The sequence below is a fragment of the Centrocercus urophasianus genome, unplaced genomic scaffold (genome assembly GCF_019232065.1).
Source record: "Centrocercus urophasianus isolate 14NV4802_14NV808 unplaced genomic scaffold, USGS_Curo_1.0 seq_43, whole genome shotgun sequence".
Lineage (NCBI taxonomy): Eukaryota > Metazoa > Chordata > Aves > Galliformes > Phasianidae > Centrocercus > Centrocercus urophasianus.
In genome coordinates this window covers 2,281,883-2,303,390 of record NW_024885011.1, presented here as the reverse complement: position 1 = coordinate 2,303,390, position 21,508 = coordinate 2,281,883, and the positions used below count along the sequence as shown (strand labels likewise).

Sequence of the window (21,508 nt, the reverse complement as noted above, 5' to 3'; positions counted from 1 at the left end):
GGTCAGGGATTAAATGGCGATTACTGCAGGCATGGTTACTTGTTTTGTTTGACTTCTTCCATTTGTTTGGTTTTTATTTTCCTCAAGTGGGAGCTGCTGTGGTTGTATCAGAGTTCGGCGCAGGATGGTGTTGGTGCATGAAGGAGAAGCAGATATAGAAGTGCCAAAAAATGCAGCAGAACACTCAGTGTATGGAGTGCAGATATGGGAAGGGAGCAGTTCTGTGCACCCCAGAGCTGAGCTGAGCCCAGCGCTGGCATGGAGCTCTTGGTGTGCAGAACAGGGCACTGTCTATGTGCTCTTCTGTTTTATGCTGGCTGTTGGCAATCGGAGGAAAATTGCTCCTTTCTGTAAGGTGAGCAATATTCAGCAAGTCATCATTTGTTGGGTTTTTTTTGGTTTTTTTTTTTGTTTTTTTTTTTTTTCCAAATTATTTTTATCTTCTAGTTGATGAAGGCGGAGAGGTGCTGCTCGGCTTTCTCTGTGCTTGGGATAAGGCTGTGTGGTGCCAATATCCCTTCCAACCCCTACAATTCTGTGATTCTGTGATATCCAACTCAATTTTGAGATTTCCTACCTTAGAACATGACTGCAGCCACTGGGAAGAGCAGCAGGGTGTGCTTGTCCTGCAGCAGTGTGCCTCTCCAGGCGCGGTTACACGGAGCTGCTGATGCTGTGTCCCTTCATCCTTCCAGCAGAGCCTGTTCTTGTGCTCACCCTGATCCCTGCCCAGCACCTGCTGTGCCTGCAGCCCTTCGCTGCCAAACACAGCAGCAGAAACACTCCTTGATTTCATGGAAGTTGGGAGCATTGCTGTTAGCACCTTGCCCGTTCCCAGCTTTGCTCTTCTGTGAGGATATTCAGCACCGTCCGGTTGAGCAGATATTTTAATTCTATGCTAACGCTGCCGTTGTTTGCATGTGTTTTAATTGAGTGCCAGTGCTGCTGTTGTTTGGCTGGAGCTGCTCAGCATCACCTGTTTTATCTGTGTGTCTAAGTGCTCGTGAAGTCCTTCATGCAAATCCCACAGAGCTCTGCAGAGCCGGGGCGCTCGACGTCGCTCCCATTGCTTGCATGCAGCTCTCACCCGCTGCACTGATGCACACCTACAGCGGGCATCTGCTTTTGGGGTCCATGTAAACTCACCCATGTAAGTTTCCCTTCCTTCTAATTAGGACTAAATGTCTCCTGGCAGTGGGAGGTGGGGGCTGCGAAGGCAGGTGGAGATGCAGTGGCACAGAGCTTGTTGGTATCTCCCACCACCCCAGTGCCTCGCTGCTGCTGTTGGTTGGGCTGAGTGTCACTTCTGGCTGCGCAGGGGAAGGTTGTTAAGCCCTGGATGTACAGGGGAATGCTGTCCGGGCCAAACTTTCACAGTGCTTTTATTAATTTTCCTTGTAGCTTCTCTTTTTGGTGCACATCAGCCCTTTCCTGATCACCTGCCTATTTCTTACCCCCAGCTCTCTTTGCTTTTATTCCTCACAAGGCCAAAAAGGACAGCAGTCAGCGCTCACACGGAGCAGCATCTTTCTGCGGTGTTTCCAGTCTGGCTGCTCCATCCCTGTGCTCAGGGAGGTCTGCTGGGGGCTGAAGCTTTGCAGCCCGTTCCCTCCTTCATTTCTTTGCGTATTTCTTTCTGTGGAAATTCATCCAGTGGTTTTCCTTCACCTGTAGCTCTGCGTGTTGTGCCTCTCAGCTTTCATGTGATGCTGAGCTGTAAATCTGGCCAAAACTCCGGGAGATCAGAGCAGAGTTCTTCAGACATTTGTTGCAAACACATCGGTTTCACAGAGTCTGGCCACTGCATCAGCTGTCTTCAATTGCATATATGTCTAGTTTGAAAATGGTGAAGGTTTTCACAGTTAATTCTAAGTCAAACGGAGGTAGGGGCAGGTGATGGCTTTTCAGACTGGGAACTGCCATGCTAATAGCAGTGGTACGGTGGTGACAGCAGCACATTTTCCTCTAGTCCACACTGGAGCTGCAGGGCTTTACTCCTGGTTCTTCTGCTTGCTTCCTTGCAGATAACAAGAAATGCTATTTTCTGGTGATATTAATCTCTACAGTGTCACAAATGTTAAGTCACAAAGGTGGGCTCTCCTCACTGCTGGAGGGCTGAAGAGCAGAGGAAACTGCTGGGGCTTCGCATTCCTGTGGGGTGGGGGATTTCTGCTTTGTCTTTCTTTAAACATTATCGCAGAGCTGGAATGACTGCACAGTGCTGAGCTGACGAATCCCACTGCCCTCCCAGGGAGCATCTCCTGCATCCACTTCAGGCAGCCGCAGCGCTGGGTCCCTTTGGTCCCTTCTGCCCCGTGTGGAGCAGAGGTAGGTGGGAGAGCTGTGTTCTCATTCGTGGCCGTTGCAGCACAAAGGGGCTTTGCTCCTGGTAGAAGGACTCTTAGCATTTTGTTTTCCAAACATGACTTCATTGACTCTCAGTAGCAGCGTGCAATTTACTTTTTCCAGTGAGAACTTTGTGAGCTGAAGAAATGAGTTTCCCAGCTCTGGAAGCATCCCATCGTTGGTTCTCACTCCATTGCTCCTTCAGGTTATAGGGCTGCTCTGGCTGCATAGCACTGTGCTCTGTTCCACCCAGGGCCCAGCAGCAATCCTGTCCCACATCCCAGCCTCACCACATCTGTCAGCTGCATCCCAGAAACCCACCAGAAGCACATGACCCAAAACCCTTTCCAACATCACCAGATTGCTTTTGCTGATCCAGTGCCGCGTTACAATTTGAGCTGTTTCTTTCCAGTGCAGATAGCAGATCCCATGTGCAGATCCCTCTGCAGGTTGCCTCTGGGTGCTGTATTTGGGTGCTGGGGTGCAGCGTGGGGCTGCATCTGGGTGCTGCAGGGACCTGGTGGCTGGACCAGCTCCATGGGGGAGTGCAGCCCATCCCAGTGCCTGCAGCTCCCAGCTGATGCAGGGATAGACACAGGGCAACAGCAGTGAGAGGGAGAGAATGGGATCAATAGCAGCAGTGCTTGATATTCCGCTTTGCAGAACGCTTGTTATGTCTTTAATTACTATTTCTAAAAGCAGCACAGGATGGTAAGCAAAAGCTACAAATAAATAGCAAGGGGGTGATCAATTGGGCATGAAACCCTTGTTATTGATCACCTTTAACCTCTGCTTAAACTAATGACAGAGCTACCATTTAGCTGTCCCCAGGCACAAAGCACATCAATTGCCCGAGTGCCACATAAATCACGCTGGGATGCTGCAGTGGGGGAAGGATGGGAGTCCCTTTGGGGTGGCTGCAGCACCCTTCCTCCCTGCTGCTCCCCCAGGAGGCTCCACCAGCAGAGCCCCATCCCATGCACCGGGCATGGCTTCATGGCAGTTCTGCATTCATGGCAGTCCCTGCCTGCCTCTTTCTCCACAGACCTACAGCGTGATTTATGCAGTTAAGATTCTTTTGATGCTCCTTAGTGGGGCCAGGGGTGGTTATGGAGCACGATGAGTTTGCAAGAGGAAAGGCAGATGGGATCCAGGCAATGAAGATCTCAGAGTGAGTGTTGTTGGAAGTGTCAGAGCTGGGTGTGATGAGGGTTGCCTGTTCCCATCCACCTTTGGTTGCTTCTCCTGAATCATCAGCTGTGCTGGAATTGCTATCAGTTACAAGGGGCGGGGGGGGGAAAATAATCACTATTTGCAATTGGCAGCAGAGTGAAGTCAGCACAGCCTTTCCAGATAACAGCAATAATATTCATTAACATTCGATCTACAAATTTTCCCTTGGAACCTCAGCCTGGAGTTGTGCCAGATCTCAGCACGGAGCTGCCTGCTGCCTTTCAGGGCTGTGCCCAACATATGGCACTGTGGGGCTGTTGCTGCCCCTCCTGCTGTGCTTGGGGGGTATTCCCCTTTCTTTAGAACAGGGCTGGCTGATGCTCTGTAAACCTGGCTTCCCAGATTAGAAGGTGATGTTCTCTGCTTTTAATTCTGGTGACTCTGGAAACTGTTCAGAAAGGATTCAGGTGGTGAAAATCTCAGGGATTTGGGAAGGTCCCACCAAGCTGTGTGTCACTGTTGTTCCTGGCCCCATGAGGACAAGGGGAATGTCCCCTGCCTGCAGTGCGGCACAGTGAGGGCACATCTCTGCAGGACTCCCTCAGGAGCTACAGTTAATCCCAGCTTTGCCCCTCGCTGTGCCACTTGGAAGGCTTCTCCTGAAACCTTAAACAGTCATTTGGGTGTCCTCATCCATCAGCTGCTGGAAGGTCTATCAATAACACAGTCATTTCCCCTTTGGTCCCTCTGTTTCCCTTTTTCTGTGCTGCAGACTGCAATTTGTCACTGCTGTCCCCCTGAAATGCTGGACGCTGTGCAGGAGCATGGGGAAGGCTTCTGCACCCCAATAGCAGGAATGTGGCAGGGAATGGTCATGAGCCACCCCAAGGCCTGTGCTGGCCAGGTGGTGTGACAGGGATGCTGCTGGACTGTGCTGGGTGAAATGGCTCCTGGGCGGGATGCTCAGGACACTCCAGATCTGAGTGCCCAAAGTGCCCATTCCAATGCTGTCCCTGTGTCCTAGCTTGGCTTTGGACTGACCCCACATCTGCCTCACACTGTGTGGGACAGCACCATGGAGCATGTTGTCTCCTCGCTGCTCTCAGGCCGTGTTTTCCCATCTGCAGGGCTGGAAGGGGCACTGCAGTGCTGCCCCATCCGTGGGGACACGCAGCCCCACACAGGGCTGTCTGGATCCCCAGAGCATCCTTAGTCCAATGGCTGCAGGCAGCACTGCTGCTCTTTTTATGACCGAGGACAAAATAAGCTGCAGCTGTAATTAGCGTTAAGCTGCTAATTAGCTTTCACTCTCCAGGGGCTTCTGCAAGGGCTTTGCCTGCAGTCCCTGCACAGCAAGCAGAGCAGAGGGAGCACGATGCAGCCTTCCCTGCGCTGGTCAGATGGTTCTGCTGGGAGCTCAGTGTGGAATGGCACTGCTGAAGCAGTTCCTCCTGCCCTTCATTCAGCCATGGCAGCGGAATCCAGGCTCCACACAGAGCGCATTCAGCCCAGCTCTGTGCAGATGTCCCTGAGCAATTCCATGAATTGTTGCTCTATAGTCACTACGCTGTTTGGGAAAACATTTCGGATAACTGTCCTACGCATCGGGGTGACTGAATGAATGGCATTTGAATGGTCAAAAAGATAGTGTGAATTGGGAACAATGCTGTCCCTGTGAGGGGTGGCAGGAGAATTCCAGCTGGCATTTTCCTTGTGAAGGAGCGAGCCCAAGGCCACGCTACCTTGGATGGGGCTGGAGGAGCACACAGCTGCCAGCATCTCCCCACTGAACTCCCCAAGTGCCGGGATGGAACGCATGGCAGCTGTGTGAGCACTGTGCTGTCACTCTGGGGATGCATCAGTGGCAGTCAAGGTGAGCACTGCCCATCTCTACCTCCGTCCAGGGGTGGGAGAAAGCTCTGTGTCATTTCCAGATACGCTGCTGTACCTCACTGTGCAGGATGACACCAGCACCCAGCAGCTCCCATTCCTGTGAGAGGTGTCCCTTCCTGAACCCCCAGCTCAGTGTATCCATGTGATGGTGGCACTGCTATGGGACAGCATATGGCACCCAGGGGAGCTGCACTGCATCTGGACTTGGCGGAGCACGGCGATCCCGGCCATACATCATCAGGAGGAACGTGTGCTTGGGTAACGCATTAGAATAATACATTATTAGAGCCCTGTTGCTATGGTGATGTATTAAGGCAATATATCATTAGGTACCTTCCATTGATGATGTATTGCTTCCAACATGGCGTCTGCCAGCACCAACACGAGGGCCACAGGGGAAAGTCTCAGCTATTTGCAGAAACTCCATCCCTTCCTAAGGAAGAAAATCCCCATGCAATGGCTTCATCTGGGGATGTGGACTGGAGGTTACCAGGGCACTCCCCCTCCCCAGGCTCTGTATGGAGAGGCTCACTCTGTTCCTTGGCTCGTTTGCCATGCGAGCAGCACGATGAGCTGTGTGGATGCTGTGCTGGTGCTCTTCCTCTCAGACTGCCTGACCTCAAGCAGGCTCAGACTTGGAGCCTGAAGCTTTGGGTTCCGAGGGCTCTCGGCCGATGCATCCTCAGATGCCTCCACTTCCACAGGGCCGTACCGTGCTCAGCTCAGCAGGCAGATGAAATTGCTTCTGATGGAGGTTTCACAGAGCAGAGCAGGAAAGCAGGTTGCTTTATAGCTGCAAAGTATGCAGCGTGCATCAGCTGTAGTTTGATTTTAATTAGCAGGGAAGAAAGTAGCTGAGTTAATAAAGTATGCACCTCCTTCTGCAGAGCTGCTAACACCGACTGCATGAAAAACACAACCGAAGGGGAAAGATGAGCACAAGGTGAGCAAAAGCTGAGCACGCCTGGGCAGCAGTGGTGAAAGCAACATCAGGTGAGATGTCCTGTGGTGTTCTGTCACCGGGTTCAGTGCATGCACATTCATTTGCACAAGCAGAGACGCCGCTTGCAGTGCAGAAATGCCCCAGTCCTGCATCCCAACTCCCCGTGCTTTGAGGAGCCCAGCATCTGTTCTTTCCCTCGCTGGGGCCGGCTGTGATGGGGGCTGATCCCACATCTCCCCGGTGCTGGGGCAGCAGGGGCTGCCGGGCTCCATGCCCGCGCTCTGGGCTCGAGCTCAGAGCACTTCAGAGCCGGCTGCCCCCACATGGCCCTGCAGATGCACACTTCCTTCCCTTGAACTCTCCGTGGGAGCACAACCCGCCCACCGGGGGCAGAAGGGGCAAGAATAAGAGGTTGTTTATGCAGGCTTCAGGCACGATAAGTAATGTTCCCCTGGAGCTGCCCTGCTGCTGCTGGTTCCCGTCCATAATAATGACAGTTTAGGAGAGCAAGTCTGCGTCTGCCCTTGATGCCAATGCTTTTAAGGGTTCAGCGTGCTGCCCTACTCCCAGGCACCATCTGCAACACTTTAAGCCAGGGCTGCTTTTAGCTTCTCAATCAATTGCATTCAATTAAGTGATAACGTGAGCTTTGGGTTGGAGAGTGATTACTTATCCCTTAATCAGCAAATCCTGCCTGGGTGGGGCAGGGCGGTGTGCACCCAACACGGTGTGGGTTTGGTGCAGATGTGCTCCAGCTGCCCTGGCCTACAGCTGCTGTCTGCTGTGACCACGGGGCATCCTGAGGACGTTTGCAACCCTGTTCTGGGGCTGAGGATGGACCCTTTGCCATTGGGATGTTGCCCAACAGCAGCAGTTCTCTGCCCAGCTGGGGATGCTGAGCACTGCCTGCAGAGATGGCTCTGCTTTGGGATGCAGGGATGGGTTTATTTAAAGGACTCTCTTTTTTTACCCTGTCCCTTGTGGTGTGTTTCAGTGGGAGATGATGCCAACGGCCACCTCGACACATCTGGGCACAACGTGTTTAGAGGGGCTGCAGGCAGCCTGGCTGAGCAGAGCCGGCTCCACGGCCGCGGGATGTGCGGTGCTGCGAGGGATCTCAACCATCAATAAACATCAGTGTCAAAAAGGACAGGAAAAGGTTATTTATCACAAAGCAGGCCAAGGAGCAGGAATGCAGCAGGGGTGACATGGGCTCTGGCCACCCCGCTGGGGCCACGTCCGGTGGCAGCTCGGGGTCAGAGCCGCCAGCCCAATACTCTGCGTCCCCATGGTTGGCCTGGGGCTGGGCTATGTGCTGTGCCACCAGCCAGGACAGCAGCCTGATGTTTCTTTTTCTTCCTCCGGTGTAATCGGGGTGCTGGAGGAGTGACAGAGCTTGGAGCGAACCAGGCTGGGGGGATGGAGGTTTAAAATAAAGAGCTGCTGCCCCGTAGCACTCTGCGTGGCTCTGGGAGCTGTTGGTTCTGAGGTCAGAAAGCTGCAGGAATGGGGGGGGGTTGTGTGTGAACGTGGAAGTGTACACATGTAATGTGGTGGAGTCTCAAGAGAAGGGGCTTCTGCAGTGCAGGGGATGGGCACTGGGTGCTGGTGATGCTCCTGCTGCTGGTCCCCACCAGAGCACATCCTGCACTGAGGTCTCAGGGATGCTGTGAGCACACCCCTGGCATCCAGAGAGGTTCTGCAGCCTCCCCCCACCGCTCCACATCACCTTCCCCTGATTAGAGCCTCGGAACAAACCTGCTAATGCCTTTCCCAAGCTCTCGCCCCCACACTTTTGCCTTATAAATCACTGTAATTAAAGTGTTTGGAAAATGCTCCGGGAGCCTAGACAAGCATCCCCACATGCTCCACACCCAGCTCGGCAAGCCTGACTTCCTGCTGTGCCGGCCCCAGGCTGCATCCCTTCCCTTCCCTCCCAATGCCTGGCGGCACAGAGAGGGGATGGTTCCCAGTCTGCTCCCGCCTGCTGCTTTGGGATGGGTAGGACACGGTCACAGCTTCCCCATCAGCTGCACCACGCAGGCACCACTCCCAGCCCATCCTGATCCAATGTGCGAGGAGCTGTGCTTCTGTCTCACACGAAAGTGTCCCTGGGGGTTGCAGGAGTGCTGCTGCTCAGCGTCCATGGAACGTGAATTTTTCACAGTGGTCCCCCGCAGTGCAGATCAAAGTGATTGTGCAAGAGGAAGAGGCGAAGGGAAGGAATAAGGCAGAGAGCCATGGGGAGCATTCAGCCCTGGGAAAGCCGTGGGGCAGTTTGCTGACCCCAACTGGTGCTCCTGACCCCAGGGCAAAGCGCGATGTCCTGGGGCTGTTCACTTGCTGAACCCACCTGCAGTGCTGGGGTCTGGGCACTGGCCATGCAGGGCTGCAGGCAGAGCTGGGCCGTTGAAGTTCCTCTGTTCTGATGCCCATTCCTCTTGCCTTTTCGGAGCAGTGATATCTGCAGCTTCTGCTCTCGCTCCCTATGCACCTGTTGCTGGTGGCCGTGCCCCACAGCTCCATGGGCACTCCCAGCCTTAATCCACTGCTTCAGGTCCCTGCCCAGGAGCACATCCCTGGCTGTGCTCACCTGGAACCACTGTGCCCATGCCAGGGAACTCTGAGTCACCCAGACTTTCCTGTTCTGTTCCCAAGGGCTCCACTGCCAGCACTGCCAGTCGGCACTGGGATGCTGCGGGCTCCCAGAACATCCAGCTCTGCCTCCTGTTGCTGCTTTTCCTTTTGTAACTGGAAGGTTCAGCAGCGTTGCTTGCTGTGCAGGCAGAGCAGCCCCTTCTTGTGCACTGTGTGTTTTTCACCTTTAAATGAAAGCAACTGAACTGTCTGAAGCTGCCTCCCGACTCTTCTCGTGTTGCCAAGAAATGATTGACGCATGGAATGGAGCAGTGGGTGCAGAGGAATTTGGCAGCAGCCCAGCCCCGAGATGTACAAAGGACACTGCTGATTCCACTCAGGTTTTTGGAGCACCCTGGGAACAGGCTGTCCCACGCGGGGCGGTGGCTTTGCCTGTGGCAGGATCTCACCCTGGGGATGGGGCAATGGCCGTGTTTTGGGGAGGAGGGGGTTTGCAGGGGCTGCAGGACGGGCTGAGGACATCCAGCTTCTGCCAGTGCCTTTCTGGGCTTTTTTCACCATTGCTTTGTAATGAAGGAAATCTTGAGCGTGACTGCAAATATCACGTACCTGCATGTTCTGATGAATGTGTGTGCATGAAGCTGCACCCCAGGGGTTTTTGTCTTGGATTGCCTGGACAAGACCTCCCCTTCCCCTTGGCAAGCATTGACCAGAGCTGCACAGAGCTAGCATCCATCCCTGCACTCCTAACACCCACATGTGCTCAGAGGGGCACCAGTGGCAGAGTGCCTTCCTGGGCAGCAGGCTGATGGTCTGCTGCTGCACACACTGTGTGTATCCCCTAGGAGCTCCCCATCTCCTACAGATGGAGAGGGCAATTTGTGAGGCTTCTGTAGGCTTATTAAAATATCATTGTGAAAAGGCGACGCAAGTACCTGAGCAGAAAAGATTTGTTCCATGAACCAGAGACTTCCGAGCCTCGTTTCCTCTTCCTTGTGCCTCCTTCCCATAGAGGTACAACAGCCTTTTCTTATCACGTGCAGCAAAATGAAGCCCCAGCTCTTGGAGGATGTGTTGGGTTCTCGCGGGAGCGCAATGCGCTGCATCTGACGGCGGCGCTGACGCAGGACAAGGCAGCATGCCTGCTGCTGGATGCCTGGCACATTCCTTCAAATAATGCCAAATGAGCAGCATTATCCTGAGAGCAGAGCAGCCTGAACCTTGTTTGTGTGGCCATGGCAAGTGTGGGCTGGAATACAGCTCAGGCCATTATCATGTAATGAACACAACAATTACTCTGTAAGGGGGAGAAAGGGTTAGGGCCTGATAGAGGCTTAAGAATAAAGGCTTGTTTGGAAGAATTATTCACTGGGTCCCTGCTGTAGGTGGACGGCAGCAGATTAGAAGGAAACATTATCTCTCAGGGCAAGTTCAGAAGGACAAATGAAGCCAAACTGGCACGGGCTGAGAGTCTCAATACATTATTCTCTCTGCTCTACAAATCTGTGAGAACAAAGTGCTCAGTGTAAATGCTCACCAGGGCCTTTTCTTCCCCTGCAGGACCACAAAAGTTCAGCATGAGACGAAGGGCCACGTGTTGGCTATTAGTCCACTACAAAGAGCGTTTGAGGCTAGAATTTAGAGGCTCATAAAAACATTATTGTCTGCATCCTGGGACATTTGTTTGCTGGGGCAACACGGGGCTGAAAAAATGTGACCCCTGCGCAGCTGTGTGCCTCATCGTGTCCATCACACACTGGGCACCTAAGGGCCACCACAGGCCTGATCCATGTCCCCAGTGGGAACACCTGGCCTGGACCTGTCCTCTCCCACATCACCTCTGCAAGGAAGCAGAGAGCTCTTCCCTATGCCTGTGACCACAGCTGCAACCACAGCTGCTGCTTTGAGGCTCTGTTCTGTCCTCTCCGGAGGTGAGGGTGGGTTTTTGTCCCAGTGAGCACTTGGCCTGGTGGCATTTGTTGGGGCAGGATGTTGCACCTTGCCTGCAGGCTTTCCATGCTACATGGAGCCAGGCATAGGACACGCACGGCACCCTGCAGCCCACATCTGATGCTCCTGGCTGGAGTTTGGGTGTTCACCAGGCCAGGAAAGATGTTTATGCCCAAATGAAAATGGCGAAGACTGGAGAGTTCCTTCTGTGTTATGATTTTACCGGTGGCATCGTTCCCTCTGCACTTCTCTGCCATCACTGCAGCTCAGAGTGGCGAAACTCAGAGCACAGTTTCAGGGATCATCTCTGCAGACGGGATGAGGACTGGGCAGGACCATGTCAGAGCTGTCACAGGACAGTTTCATGGGATGGGATGCAGGCAGCAACTGTGGTCCAGGATCACCTGCATCCCCCGGATGGCTCCAGCCCTGTACACAACACTAACTCCAACTGCACTGCAAGGAGGAATGCCAGCTTTCAGCAGGCTAAAGAAAGTGGAATATATTATCCACTCACAAAGTCAGCGTAAATATTAAAGAGGCTGCAAGGGGAAATGTCTCTGGTGATGTCTTTTCAGGCACGGGGAGGAGAAAATCAGTCTGAGGGCTCTATTGAGGGCTATGGCCAAAAGGCAGAGGGAGGCAATGCTTTGAACTCGTTCAAAGCCACAGGTCAGCGCCTTCCTGGGACTGCTGCTGCCCACCTCCCCTCGGAGCCAGCAGAAAGGTCACTGCAGCAAACCCACCATTTCAATAAAAGAAAGCGAATCCCAGAGAGAGCTGCATGAGAATGAAAGGCATCAAACGGGAAGATGGATGTGGCATGACCGGGGGCAGGGGATGCGGGGAGCACAGGAAACTCATCCTGTCATTGAGAGAAGGCTTCAGCGGTGTGAGATGCACCGGGGAAGGCTGAGCTCCCTGCTGGGCTCAGGGACTCCTGGGTGCTCCCGCATCGGGTGGGGAGAGGGGGGGTCAGAAGAGAAGCTGTGATTGATGGAGGTGAGCAAACAGCGTGCAGTGTTATGTAACGAGGTTCTGTTGAAACCGCGCAGGAAAAGTCGCCCCGCGCCAATAAATCAGGCGGCGGCCGCGGAGGAGCAGATGTGAATCACACCTTGCTTCATATGCCCTGCAGTGTTTTCACTTATTGTTCCAGTTTTAAAGATTAATGGCACTCAGAGATGAGTATTATCTACGCTTCCATTCCGTACTCGTTATCAGAAGGGCTCCTTTCAGCACAATTAATGCGGATCAAGTTTTCCGAGCGGAGGAATGTCCTGCAGTTGTCGCCCACCTCCCTCATGCCCTGACCCCACAGCAGGGACAGGCAGGGCTGGGAGTACAGGGGCAGCCCCCCCCCCCCTTGCAGGGCAGGCCACAGGCTGGCTCAGCAGCGATGCCCACAATCACAGTGGGTGCCACCCACAGGGCGACCCCCACCAGGACACACAGAGGTGCACCAGGGCAGCGAGGCAGCTCAGAGATGCAGGAATTCCCATCTCTGTCCTTAAACAGGAGAAGAAAAGCTGTTCCCATCCCTCCCCGTGGCACTGGGTAGAGCAAAGCCAGGTGCTGGTATTTCCCAGCCCTATCAGCCAGAGCTGCAGAAACCTGTGAGCCCCTGCCGTGGGTGCTACAGCAGACAGCTTGCTATCTAGGGCTCAGGCTCTCCCACCTGGTTTAGCAGGGGTGCCAGACCATGCTCAGGATCGTGTGCACACCAAGGGCAGCCTGCAGTGCACTGGGGAGCAGCGGGCTGGGGGTGCCAGTGGGGGTCTCTCCCCTCCTCAGCTGCAGAGGCCCAGGGAGAGCAGCGCTGAGCTCCCTGCTACATGAGATCAAGCTGTGATCACTTCTATCATGAAGATAAACTGGCCATTGTTGCCAAAAATAAATGTTAGTGTTCCAAATCCACACTTCAATAGCACCAGCTCATTAGAGATGCATATCATTTGGCTCCAGTCCCACACCTTCCAGCTCGTTATAAATATGCAGTTGCTGCTGGCTCTACCCCAATCATCTCTGCAATCAGAGCTTTTAATTAGGTTAATTAAATTGTATCAAACCTCGCAGGGACGCAGTTCACTGATGCTGATGAGGCAGCCAAAACAGACCTTAACTCTAGCTCTAATGAAGGCCCTGCTGCAGCTAATGACAATGCATAATAAATTAGAGCTTCCCTAGAAAGGTGCACAAGGGCTTGTGCTTCAGTAAATGATGATCTATATGCACTAACTTACTGTTTCAGCCTTTGGTGTGCCAAGCTAGGGATGTCTGGGAATATGCTTTCACCAAATAATGGGCTCCTTCCTCAGAGCTCACCGTCCTGCTCTCGAGGCACCAAAAGCTGCTGGGATAGAAATCCAGCAAATATTTGCTGTTTTCAGCTTGGCCTGCTCTGATGATGCTCATCTCCCAACAGAGGCAGCAGCAACTATTTATTTGGCCCAAACCCTCTGTAATTGAATTTGAATTGGGCAGGAGTGATGTTTGGGGGGAGGGGGGAATGTCTGCAGGTGTTGGGGCAATGCTCAGACTTGGGGGGAGGAGCAGTCGTGTCCTGGTGGGCTGGGAGCCTGTGGAGTAGAGCTGGAGGCCAGCTGTGCAGAGCAGCAATTAGAGCCTCCTGATTTACATCCTGCTCTTTCAACTCCCTGCTGTGCTGAGCGTCGTGGAGCTCTGCCACCCTTCTCTCCTCAGTGCCCTTGGGCTGCTCGCCCTGGCTGAACCCCACATGAGGACAAGGGGCTCTGGGGGTGGCTGTGTCCCCACATCACTCCCTATGGAGAGCAATGGGACATCAGCACCTGGAGCAGAGCCCCCCAGTACCTGGGCACGAGGTAGGTGATGCTGCACACTGACTGGTGGGTGCTGGGGTGGGATCTCCTTGCTGATAGCACACAGAAAATGGGAGCACCAGGATCTGAGCACTGTGACTGCTGCAGACCCATCAGCAGCCCTCAGGTATGCTGGCTTCCGGTTCTGAGCGGGGCAAGGCGTCCCACTGTGCTGCCCTCCAGGCCAGTTTGGAATCCAAAAATGAGGTCTGCAGGAAACAGTTCTCAAAGCTGAAGGGTTGGTGGTGGCCCTCCTGCTGCTAACAAACCGTTACAGTTGCCTAGAGATGATCTTACAAGTGTTTTAATGTAGCCTGCTATTAACTTTTATAGACAGCCATTACCAATTGAGTTCTCCGGCTTGAACAAGGAATTACATGAAATTATTAAATGGCACAATATTACACTGAGTCACCTGAAACCCGAGCTGAATCTGTGGGGTATTTTGATATCTGTATCTTGCAAGCTGCAGGGAATCTCCTTGCTAAAGAACCTGTTGGTTCAGCCTTTTGATACTGTAATTATTGCAGGCAGAAAATTGCTGCAGGCAGTCCTGGTTCTATGGGGATCCCATCAGTGGGGCCCTTCAGATCTCCCACTGTGGTTGGGTGGGCAGTGGGTTCATGTCTGGGGTTGGCTCTCCCCAGGCTCTTGCAGAGGGATTTCACTGCTTGGGGTGAGGGCTTGAGGCATCAACAAGGGTGAGGTCTGGGGGATGAGCTGCAGGGAGGGGTTTGGTTCCTTGCAGGGATGGGGCTGCCTGCTGGCAAGCACGGCTGTCCTGCAACCCTCATCACAAAGGATGTTTTTGCTTCAATCTCTTTTATCAAGAGGCTTTTCCAGAACCTCCTAGAAAACTTGATTTCCAGCCCAGATTTGTTCCTGGGCAGCTTGTGTACACTTTTGTTGGTGAACAGCTCTTCTCTCTGCCATCAGCAGTACATGCTGCCTGCTTCCCAAGGCACTTGTATTGCCTTTGTCTTTCTTAGCTGAAGGAGCAGGTCCTCAGTCCTGTAAGGCTCCCTGCTGCCCTTCTGCATCTGAGCAGCTCTTTCATCCATCCCAGTGGGAATTCATCTGAAGTCTGGATGCCCTGTTTCCCTTTGGTGAGATTTCCCTAGTGTCCCAGCAGAAAGTAGCTGAGAAGAAGTACAGCTTTTGCTCTGCGTGCCCTGTACAGATTGCACAGAGCTGTTGTCTCCCCCAAAAGCTCTTAACACTTGCGTGCAGGCTGAGGGCAGCACCAGGAGAGCGGTGGCTATGGCACCCACCTCAGGATCTTCCACAGTGAGCAGCACTGACAGTTCAGAGCCTTGCAGCTACCCGCTACACCCCATAATATCTCACCCCTTCAACTGGGGAGCAACGGCTGTCTTCCAGGGATTTGTGCCCATTGCAGCACTCAATCTACCACAGGGCTCAGAGGCACTCGCAGCACCAACTCGTGGGCTCTTCTTCAGGCTGTTGCTCTCAGCCCCTGCCAGGCAGCAGCACCTCCTTCCTGCCTTCCCCATCCTCTTCAGCAACTCTCAGTGTAGGTAAAATATTTATTCTTACAAATCTCAGTCCAGCCACTGTGTTGGGAGCTCGGTGTGCTGCTCCAACACAATTATGAAGTCCCAGAAATTCAGCTGACACTTACAGCTTGCTTTTTTCTTGCGTGCTTTTCATCCCTCTTCTTATGTGTCTCTGACTATTGCTAACTGAAGCTTTCCAAGTTCAGAAATTACACTGCTCAAATCCTCAGGTTTAGTAAAAATCTCTGCCAAAGAAGCAAAGTCTGCCCTTATTGCAGTCTCGAAGCCAAGAAACCTTTGTAGTCATAGAGAAGGGCTGTTCTGCTGCTCCCCCCGCAGCCTGGCCGTGCGCTGCTGCTGCCCTCTGCCGGCCCCGACCTCGTTTCCTATCGGGAAGGAGAAGAGTTGAGTTTTTCCCCGTCTTTTCTTTTTTTTCCACCTCGTTTTCAGACGGGAGATTTCCATTACGCCATCAGTAGCAAATTAGCAAAACCTGTTGCATGTGGAGAAGTCTTAGTTGCTTTTAAGGGCAAAGCACAGCTCCTCCCTTCGTGCCTCCCAGAGGAAAAACAATACTGCAGATCTCTTGCTGGATTTGGAACTTTTGCAATGGCAGAAATAACAGCCAAAGCTGCATTTCAGCACCTAAAAAAGAGTCGTGTTTGAGCCTATATGGGAAAACCAAATGGGATGGGCTTGGGAAGAGCATCTTTTTTTTAACCAGCTTGGCATAGGCATATGCTTACTATTGGCAGCTGTATTCCAAGCAAAGAGATAAGAAAAGGAATGTTTACGCCCAGGCTCTCCTACTTGCCTGAACTGCTCCAGGACACTCAGTGATATGTCTTCATTGTTTTCAGCTGAAACCCCCTCCCAACTACCAACGCTGCAACCAGCACAACATAAACAGCACAAACTTTTGTCCCACATTTGCCTTTTGGATTGCCTGTCCTTGTATGTGCATCTCAGTATTGCCTCTCTGCTCACACTTGCTGGTCACGCTGGCAGTTTGGTTACGTGGGCACTGCTCTGTTGTAAGGCACAGGGTAAAATAAGCACAGCTACACCTACAAATGTGCTCTTCTCAGCTACAGAAACAGCGTTTCTCTGTTCTATGGAGTGAAACATTCCTCTGCTTCCAGAGCCATTCCAAAAGAGTCTTTGCTAAGGCTGCATTGCAGAAGCCAGGTGCTATCGTTAGCTGATGTCTTTCACCTCTCAAATTTCAAAGTGCAGACAGATAAAGCAGAAGAAGAAAATAAGAAGGATGTGGGGCAAAAATAGTCACTGGGAGGATCATGATTCGATTTTAACCTGTTTTGAAAACTTAGCTAAAAAGAACTGCTCTGAAGTCTGATGGTTTAGGCACTGCAGTGGTCCAAGAACTTAAACAGAAACTGTTCCAGCATTTGTTACCTTGTGTGCTGCCTGCATCTCCCAGTCTCTGTATTCTGACCTTGACTTCACAAGGATGGTTTATGGTGTGTATTACTAGGACAGACAGGCACCTCTTGTGGCTTCCCACTGTAAATACCAAGAGAACAAACTCTTTGATTTATTAATCAATTAATTAGATAAAATATATTTCTGGCTACTGCAGACCCGTGGTAATTTGTTTCAACCAAGCGTTAGGCTGTGACAAAAAGCAAACGGATCCTTCACCATCAGGAAAAAACTCTTCCTAAACAAGGACTGCAGCAGTGCTTCTTCAATGGAACGATCAACGCTTCCGCTGGAACTTGAATTTGTAAATAGCTGGGCCATCTGTTGTCTCCTTCTTCACCTTTACTTTATGAGTTTTGTCCTGGAGAAGGGGAGGGGAAAAAAAGAGCAAGGATTTTATCTGCTGTCATGTGTTTTGTTTTTTTTTTTAACCTTACGTTATGAAGTCCCTGTTTGGAGGTTGACAAAGCATTCCTGAAAAATGGTCACTTTCCACTGTTTAGACTGGAATTACATTTCCATCTGCTCTCTCTGTCCTTTGTTTGTCAGGTAGAAAATCTGTTTTGTTCAAAAGCACCAGTGAGTGCAAACGCCAATTGGGAGAGTTCTTTTTGGTCACTGGGTTAAGAGCTTGGAACCAAGAGAACTGCTTCCTTCCCTCCTACTTTTTAGTGTTTGAGAGGTGATGACAACATTTTAAAGATGACTGCGTGCTCAAGAGTTGAGCCTTTGTTGTTGATGTGATAAAGCTGGATTAGCAGGCATACATTTGTCACAGTCTGAATGCCTCACAAAATCACTGCCTTGCCTTCTCCGTATTAAAGAAGATCACATTTCCAGGTAACTGCTAGAAACAAAGTCATGGCAAAACAAAGAGTGAAGAAACTGATACACAGACATCCAGACCCAGCAAAACAGCTCCAGAGAAACAGTTAGAGCTCTCACCAAAAGATCTTTACGTGTCTGGATTTTCTGTGCAATCACAAACATGCTCTTCTCTCGCTCAATGCGCTGCTTCAGGAGGTCGTACTGATTCTTCCTTTGTTGGTCTAATTTCTGGAAGGGAAAAAAGAAAGAAGCGTTTCTAAGAACGAGGAACAAGACACTACAGTTCACAGCTGACCTATTCTGAGGCACTTGGACCTCACAAACATTTTTTACATTTCAATCTTATTAAAGAATGCTGCTTCAGTATTGTGGTTGGATGCCGGAGAACTGTTTAATATCGTGATTTTCAGACTGGTTTTTCAGTTGGGTCTTTATTCTTCATACTTGTTTTAATCTCCTCAATCTAAACCATAGGAAAAAAAAATCAGCAAATAAAAAGCACCACGTTTTCTAGCTGAGATGCTGTGGAACATAATTTGGTAAGCAGGCAGAGTTTCAGTTTTACAGCTCTTAATTTCAATGTTGAGTGCAAAAGAGCATTTAACTCCATAAGGGAAAACTCACAGATGTCTTTTTTCACTCTGGATGAATGAGATCAATTCCTGAAGTGCACAGAAACTGCAGAGAGGCCTCCCAAAATGCAACTTGTTTGGTCATGTTTAGCTGATGGTTTTCCCAGCACAAAAAGGTGTTACAGCAGGTGTGATTGAAGTCATTAAATTAAGGAGAACGGATCCAAACATGCTTACAATGTGACTCAGACATTCAGAGAGAAAACTCGTTCAACTGCTTTACTGACAAGCCAAACCAAGAAAGCTGGCAAGATGGAAGAGACCAGAGGGTGTTTGTTATCTGACATCTGGTTCAGAAAACAACAGGTTACAAATTTACCACACAGCAGTTTAAGACAAGTTTATTTTTACCTTACACACACTGGCTTCAGCTTATAGAACTGCCCAATATCTAAACTAATTAAGAGGTGTTTCCACTGTTAAAGCCAGGTTTAGCTACTTCTAGGGCAGAGCGCTGTAATATTAAAACATCAGAATCAAAGTTGATTGTGCAAGTAATTCATCCTGAAGAATTATTACTTCTGCTAGAGTACTGTTACTGGTGGTAATACAGTACAGGCAAACAGATTTTACAAAGGACTTTAATAGAAACATTTGCTTCAGGTTCAGGGATGCAGGTTTGTTGGTTTTTGTTTTTTTTACAGGAGTCAATGAAGCATCCTCATCAGATAGGTACTGCTCCTTTCTGCCCCAAACTTCACAGCTCTTGGTTTATCATCCCCAGTGGACTGGGACACAACCAAACAAGTTCTCCACCGTGGTCCAGAAGATCTGACTGCAGTCTCCAGGTAAGTGATGACTAAATGATACCCACTACAGCCTTGTGTCACCAAGAAAAATTCCAAGGCAACAGAACAACTTTGTTCACCTATACAATGGTCCAACGAATGCTTCTCACTGCTTATTATTTCTATTAAAAAAGTAAAGCGTTAAGAAAAAAACTACCTTTAAATGAGCAGGATCAGTAGCTCCTTTCACTGCCTCTTTCTGCAGTGTTGCAATGGTTGGTCGGTTGTAGACTCTGTCTACCAGCTCTGGAACAGTATTCAGATGAGTTGCAATATCAAACTCTTGAACTATAAATTTAGAAAAAGAATTAAAAAGATTTTAGGAATAAACTCACACAGACTTCTTGGATTAACATCCAGCAAACCTTCCAAACATGCAGCTTATGTACAGCCAGCAGCAGAGAGAGACCCAGCTAAATAGCTCCTGTAGAACTGAGGTCTTCTCTAGTAATCAAAATAGACTTCCAGAGCTCCTGGAATAAAATCTTCTTTTATAGCAGCACATAAAGCAAGCACAATACTGCCTTATACATTTTACACCGCCTGAAACAAACTGGGGGAAAATATGTCTAGCAAAGTCTATTTACATCTTACCTTCTCTCTTAGTATCAAAAAAGAACGTGTGCTTGTTGGGCTGCTTCCCCTCAACATCCAGCAGATGGAGCTCTGACTTCAGCCTTTCGATTTTCTGCAGGAAACAACAGGTAAGCAGTTCTGCCAAAGATCTCTAAAAGGTGGAGTGATGCCTCTCTGAAGGGAATTCCTGCTTGTTCCTCGAGCTCATGAGTACCTGAACTCTTATTTTCTTTTCAATATTATAAAACGCATCTAGTTTGTGTCCTATCTTCAAGTCCTTTTCAAGTCAAGGTTACCCACTTCAGTACCAATAATGCTGTTGACACGAACGTGTTTAACATCTGAAATGTATGCAAAGGTTTGCTGTGCTTTCTGACAATGTACAGCATTGTCTTTAGCAGCTTTCTGTAGGTTCCATACACAGAATTCTGCTGACATTTTCATCTTCAATTTTCAATGTTATACAAATCAGATTTCACTAAATGTAGACACAATATATACCACCACTCTAAAAAAAAAAGTAAACAGAACAATTCTAGGCAAACTGGGAAACGTTGAGAAAACGAAGTGTATTACCTTGGCTTCTGCCACTCTCTTCATTTCCACATACTTAAGATCCTGTGTCTTCATCAGTTTCATCTGCTCAGGGGTCACTTCATCCTTTGGCTGCTTAATTACATGAACTCCATCCTAAAAACAGTGCAGTGTGTAGATGCAGTTCTTGGTACAGAGAACTATGGGCTCTGATTTAAATTAAATAAAGGCAGAACCTTTTTGTCTGTTACACCTCATTTTTTTTCCAAGACTGCAATGGGCACCAAGCCCAGCCTGTTGGTTTATTTACTAATTCTTAAATTAAAAAAATGAACTAACTTTTAAAAAGTGTGACTCGGTGCAGGAGTGTCATCCTACCTCAAAGCAATCTGCTTTCTCACCTTGAGCTGTGTACGGATCATTTTGAAGTAGAACTCATCAGGGTTCTTGTCCAGAGCTTTCTTCTGAAGCGCTCGGAGGGCATTTTGCTTCTTGTGATAGTCCCTGGGAGGAAGGCAGAGCAGCACAGAGTTCCCCTGAGCCCACATTCCCTGACAGGAAGCACAGTGATGCAGAGTTGCCATGTGCTGGGCTGCTCAGTTTGGTCCCAGTCTGAAGGATCATAGAATGGCTTGGGCTGGAAAAGACCCCAAGGATCACCGAGTTCCAACACCCAGCCACAGTCAGGTCCACCAACCTTCAGCTCTGGTACTAGAGCAGGCTACTCCAGGCTCCGTTCAACCTGGTCTTGAACACCCCCAGGGATGGAGCATCCACAGCCTCTCTAGGCTTCCTATTCCAGCTCCTCACCACAATCTGTAAAGAACTTCCACTGACATCAAATCTAACTCTGATCACATTCGTAGCCGTCCTCTGGACCCTCTCCAACGGCTCCAGAACAGAGATAAAGCCGTTTAGCCCTCACCCCCCGCTCCCCGACTCACTGTGCCCGCAGCCGGTAGTCCTGCTTCTTCTCCAGCAGCCCCAGCTTCTTCCTGCAGGCGGGCTGCGGGGACAGGCAGGGAAGAAGATGAAGCGGAGGACCGAACTCTCACCGAGGTCCCGCGATCCGTCCAGGAAGCCCCGATGCCGCTCACCCACCTGTGCCCGCTCGCGGTGCTGCCGCTGCCTCGATTTGGCAGCTTTCCTGAAGGCGGCCGACATCGCGATACGGCGCGACACAGCACAGCCGCGTGCGAAGCGACGGTCTCACCGCGCTGAGGGGCGGGGCCTGAATGCGTGACGTCACGACGTCGCCGCAACGTAGTCACGTCACCGCGGCGTCACCACGCCGACGCAACGTCACCACGCTGTCTCCATGGCGACAGCGGCGCTCATCCCGCGCTCTGCTGCCGCCCTCGGCTCGTGCGCTTTGCTCTTCCCGCGTCTCCGCGGCTCCCCGCACTGTGGGGCTGGGTTCGACCCCGTGCCGAGGCTACGCTAAGCC

The 21,508-nt window shown here is 50.9% G+C and overlaps 1 protein-coding gene and 1 long non-coding RNA gene across 2 annotated transcripts; one reads left to right on the top strand and one right to left on the bottom strand.

Moving 5' to 3' along the window:
- The first annotated feature begins 5,369 nt into the window (after window positions 1-5,369).
- Window positions 5,370-7,487, top strand: LOC122168558. The gene is made up of 3 exons (XR_006171281.1): window positions 5,370-5,670; window positions 6,300-6,405; window positions 7,350-7,487. It is a non-coding gene; the product is annotated as an uncharacterized LOC122168558 (long non-coding RNA).
- A 9,298-nt stretch (window positions 7,488-16,785) lies between these two features.
- UTP11 (UTP11 small subunit processome component) lies at window positions 16,786-21,272 on the bottom strand. Its single transcript, XM_042834170.1, has 8 exons — window positions 21,163-21,272; window positions 21,006-21,067; window positions 20,463-20,565; window positions 20,104-20,217; window positions 19,546-19,639; window positions 19,109-19,239; window positions 17,649-17,759; window positions 16,786-17,064 (listed from the first exon to the last, which is right to left on the bottom strand). Exons 1-8 carry the CDS (start codon window positions 21,223-21,225, stop codon window positions 16,981-16,983), a joined length of 762 nt encoding a protein of 253 aa, XP_042690104.1. The 5' UTR covers window positions 21,226-21,272; the 3' UTR covers window positions 16,786-16,980.
- Window positions 21,273-21,508: the final 236 nt, after the last annotated feature.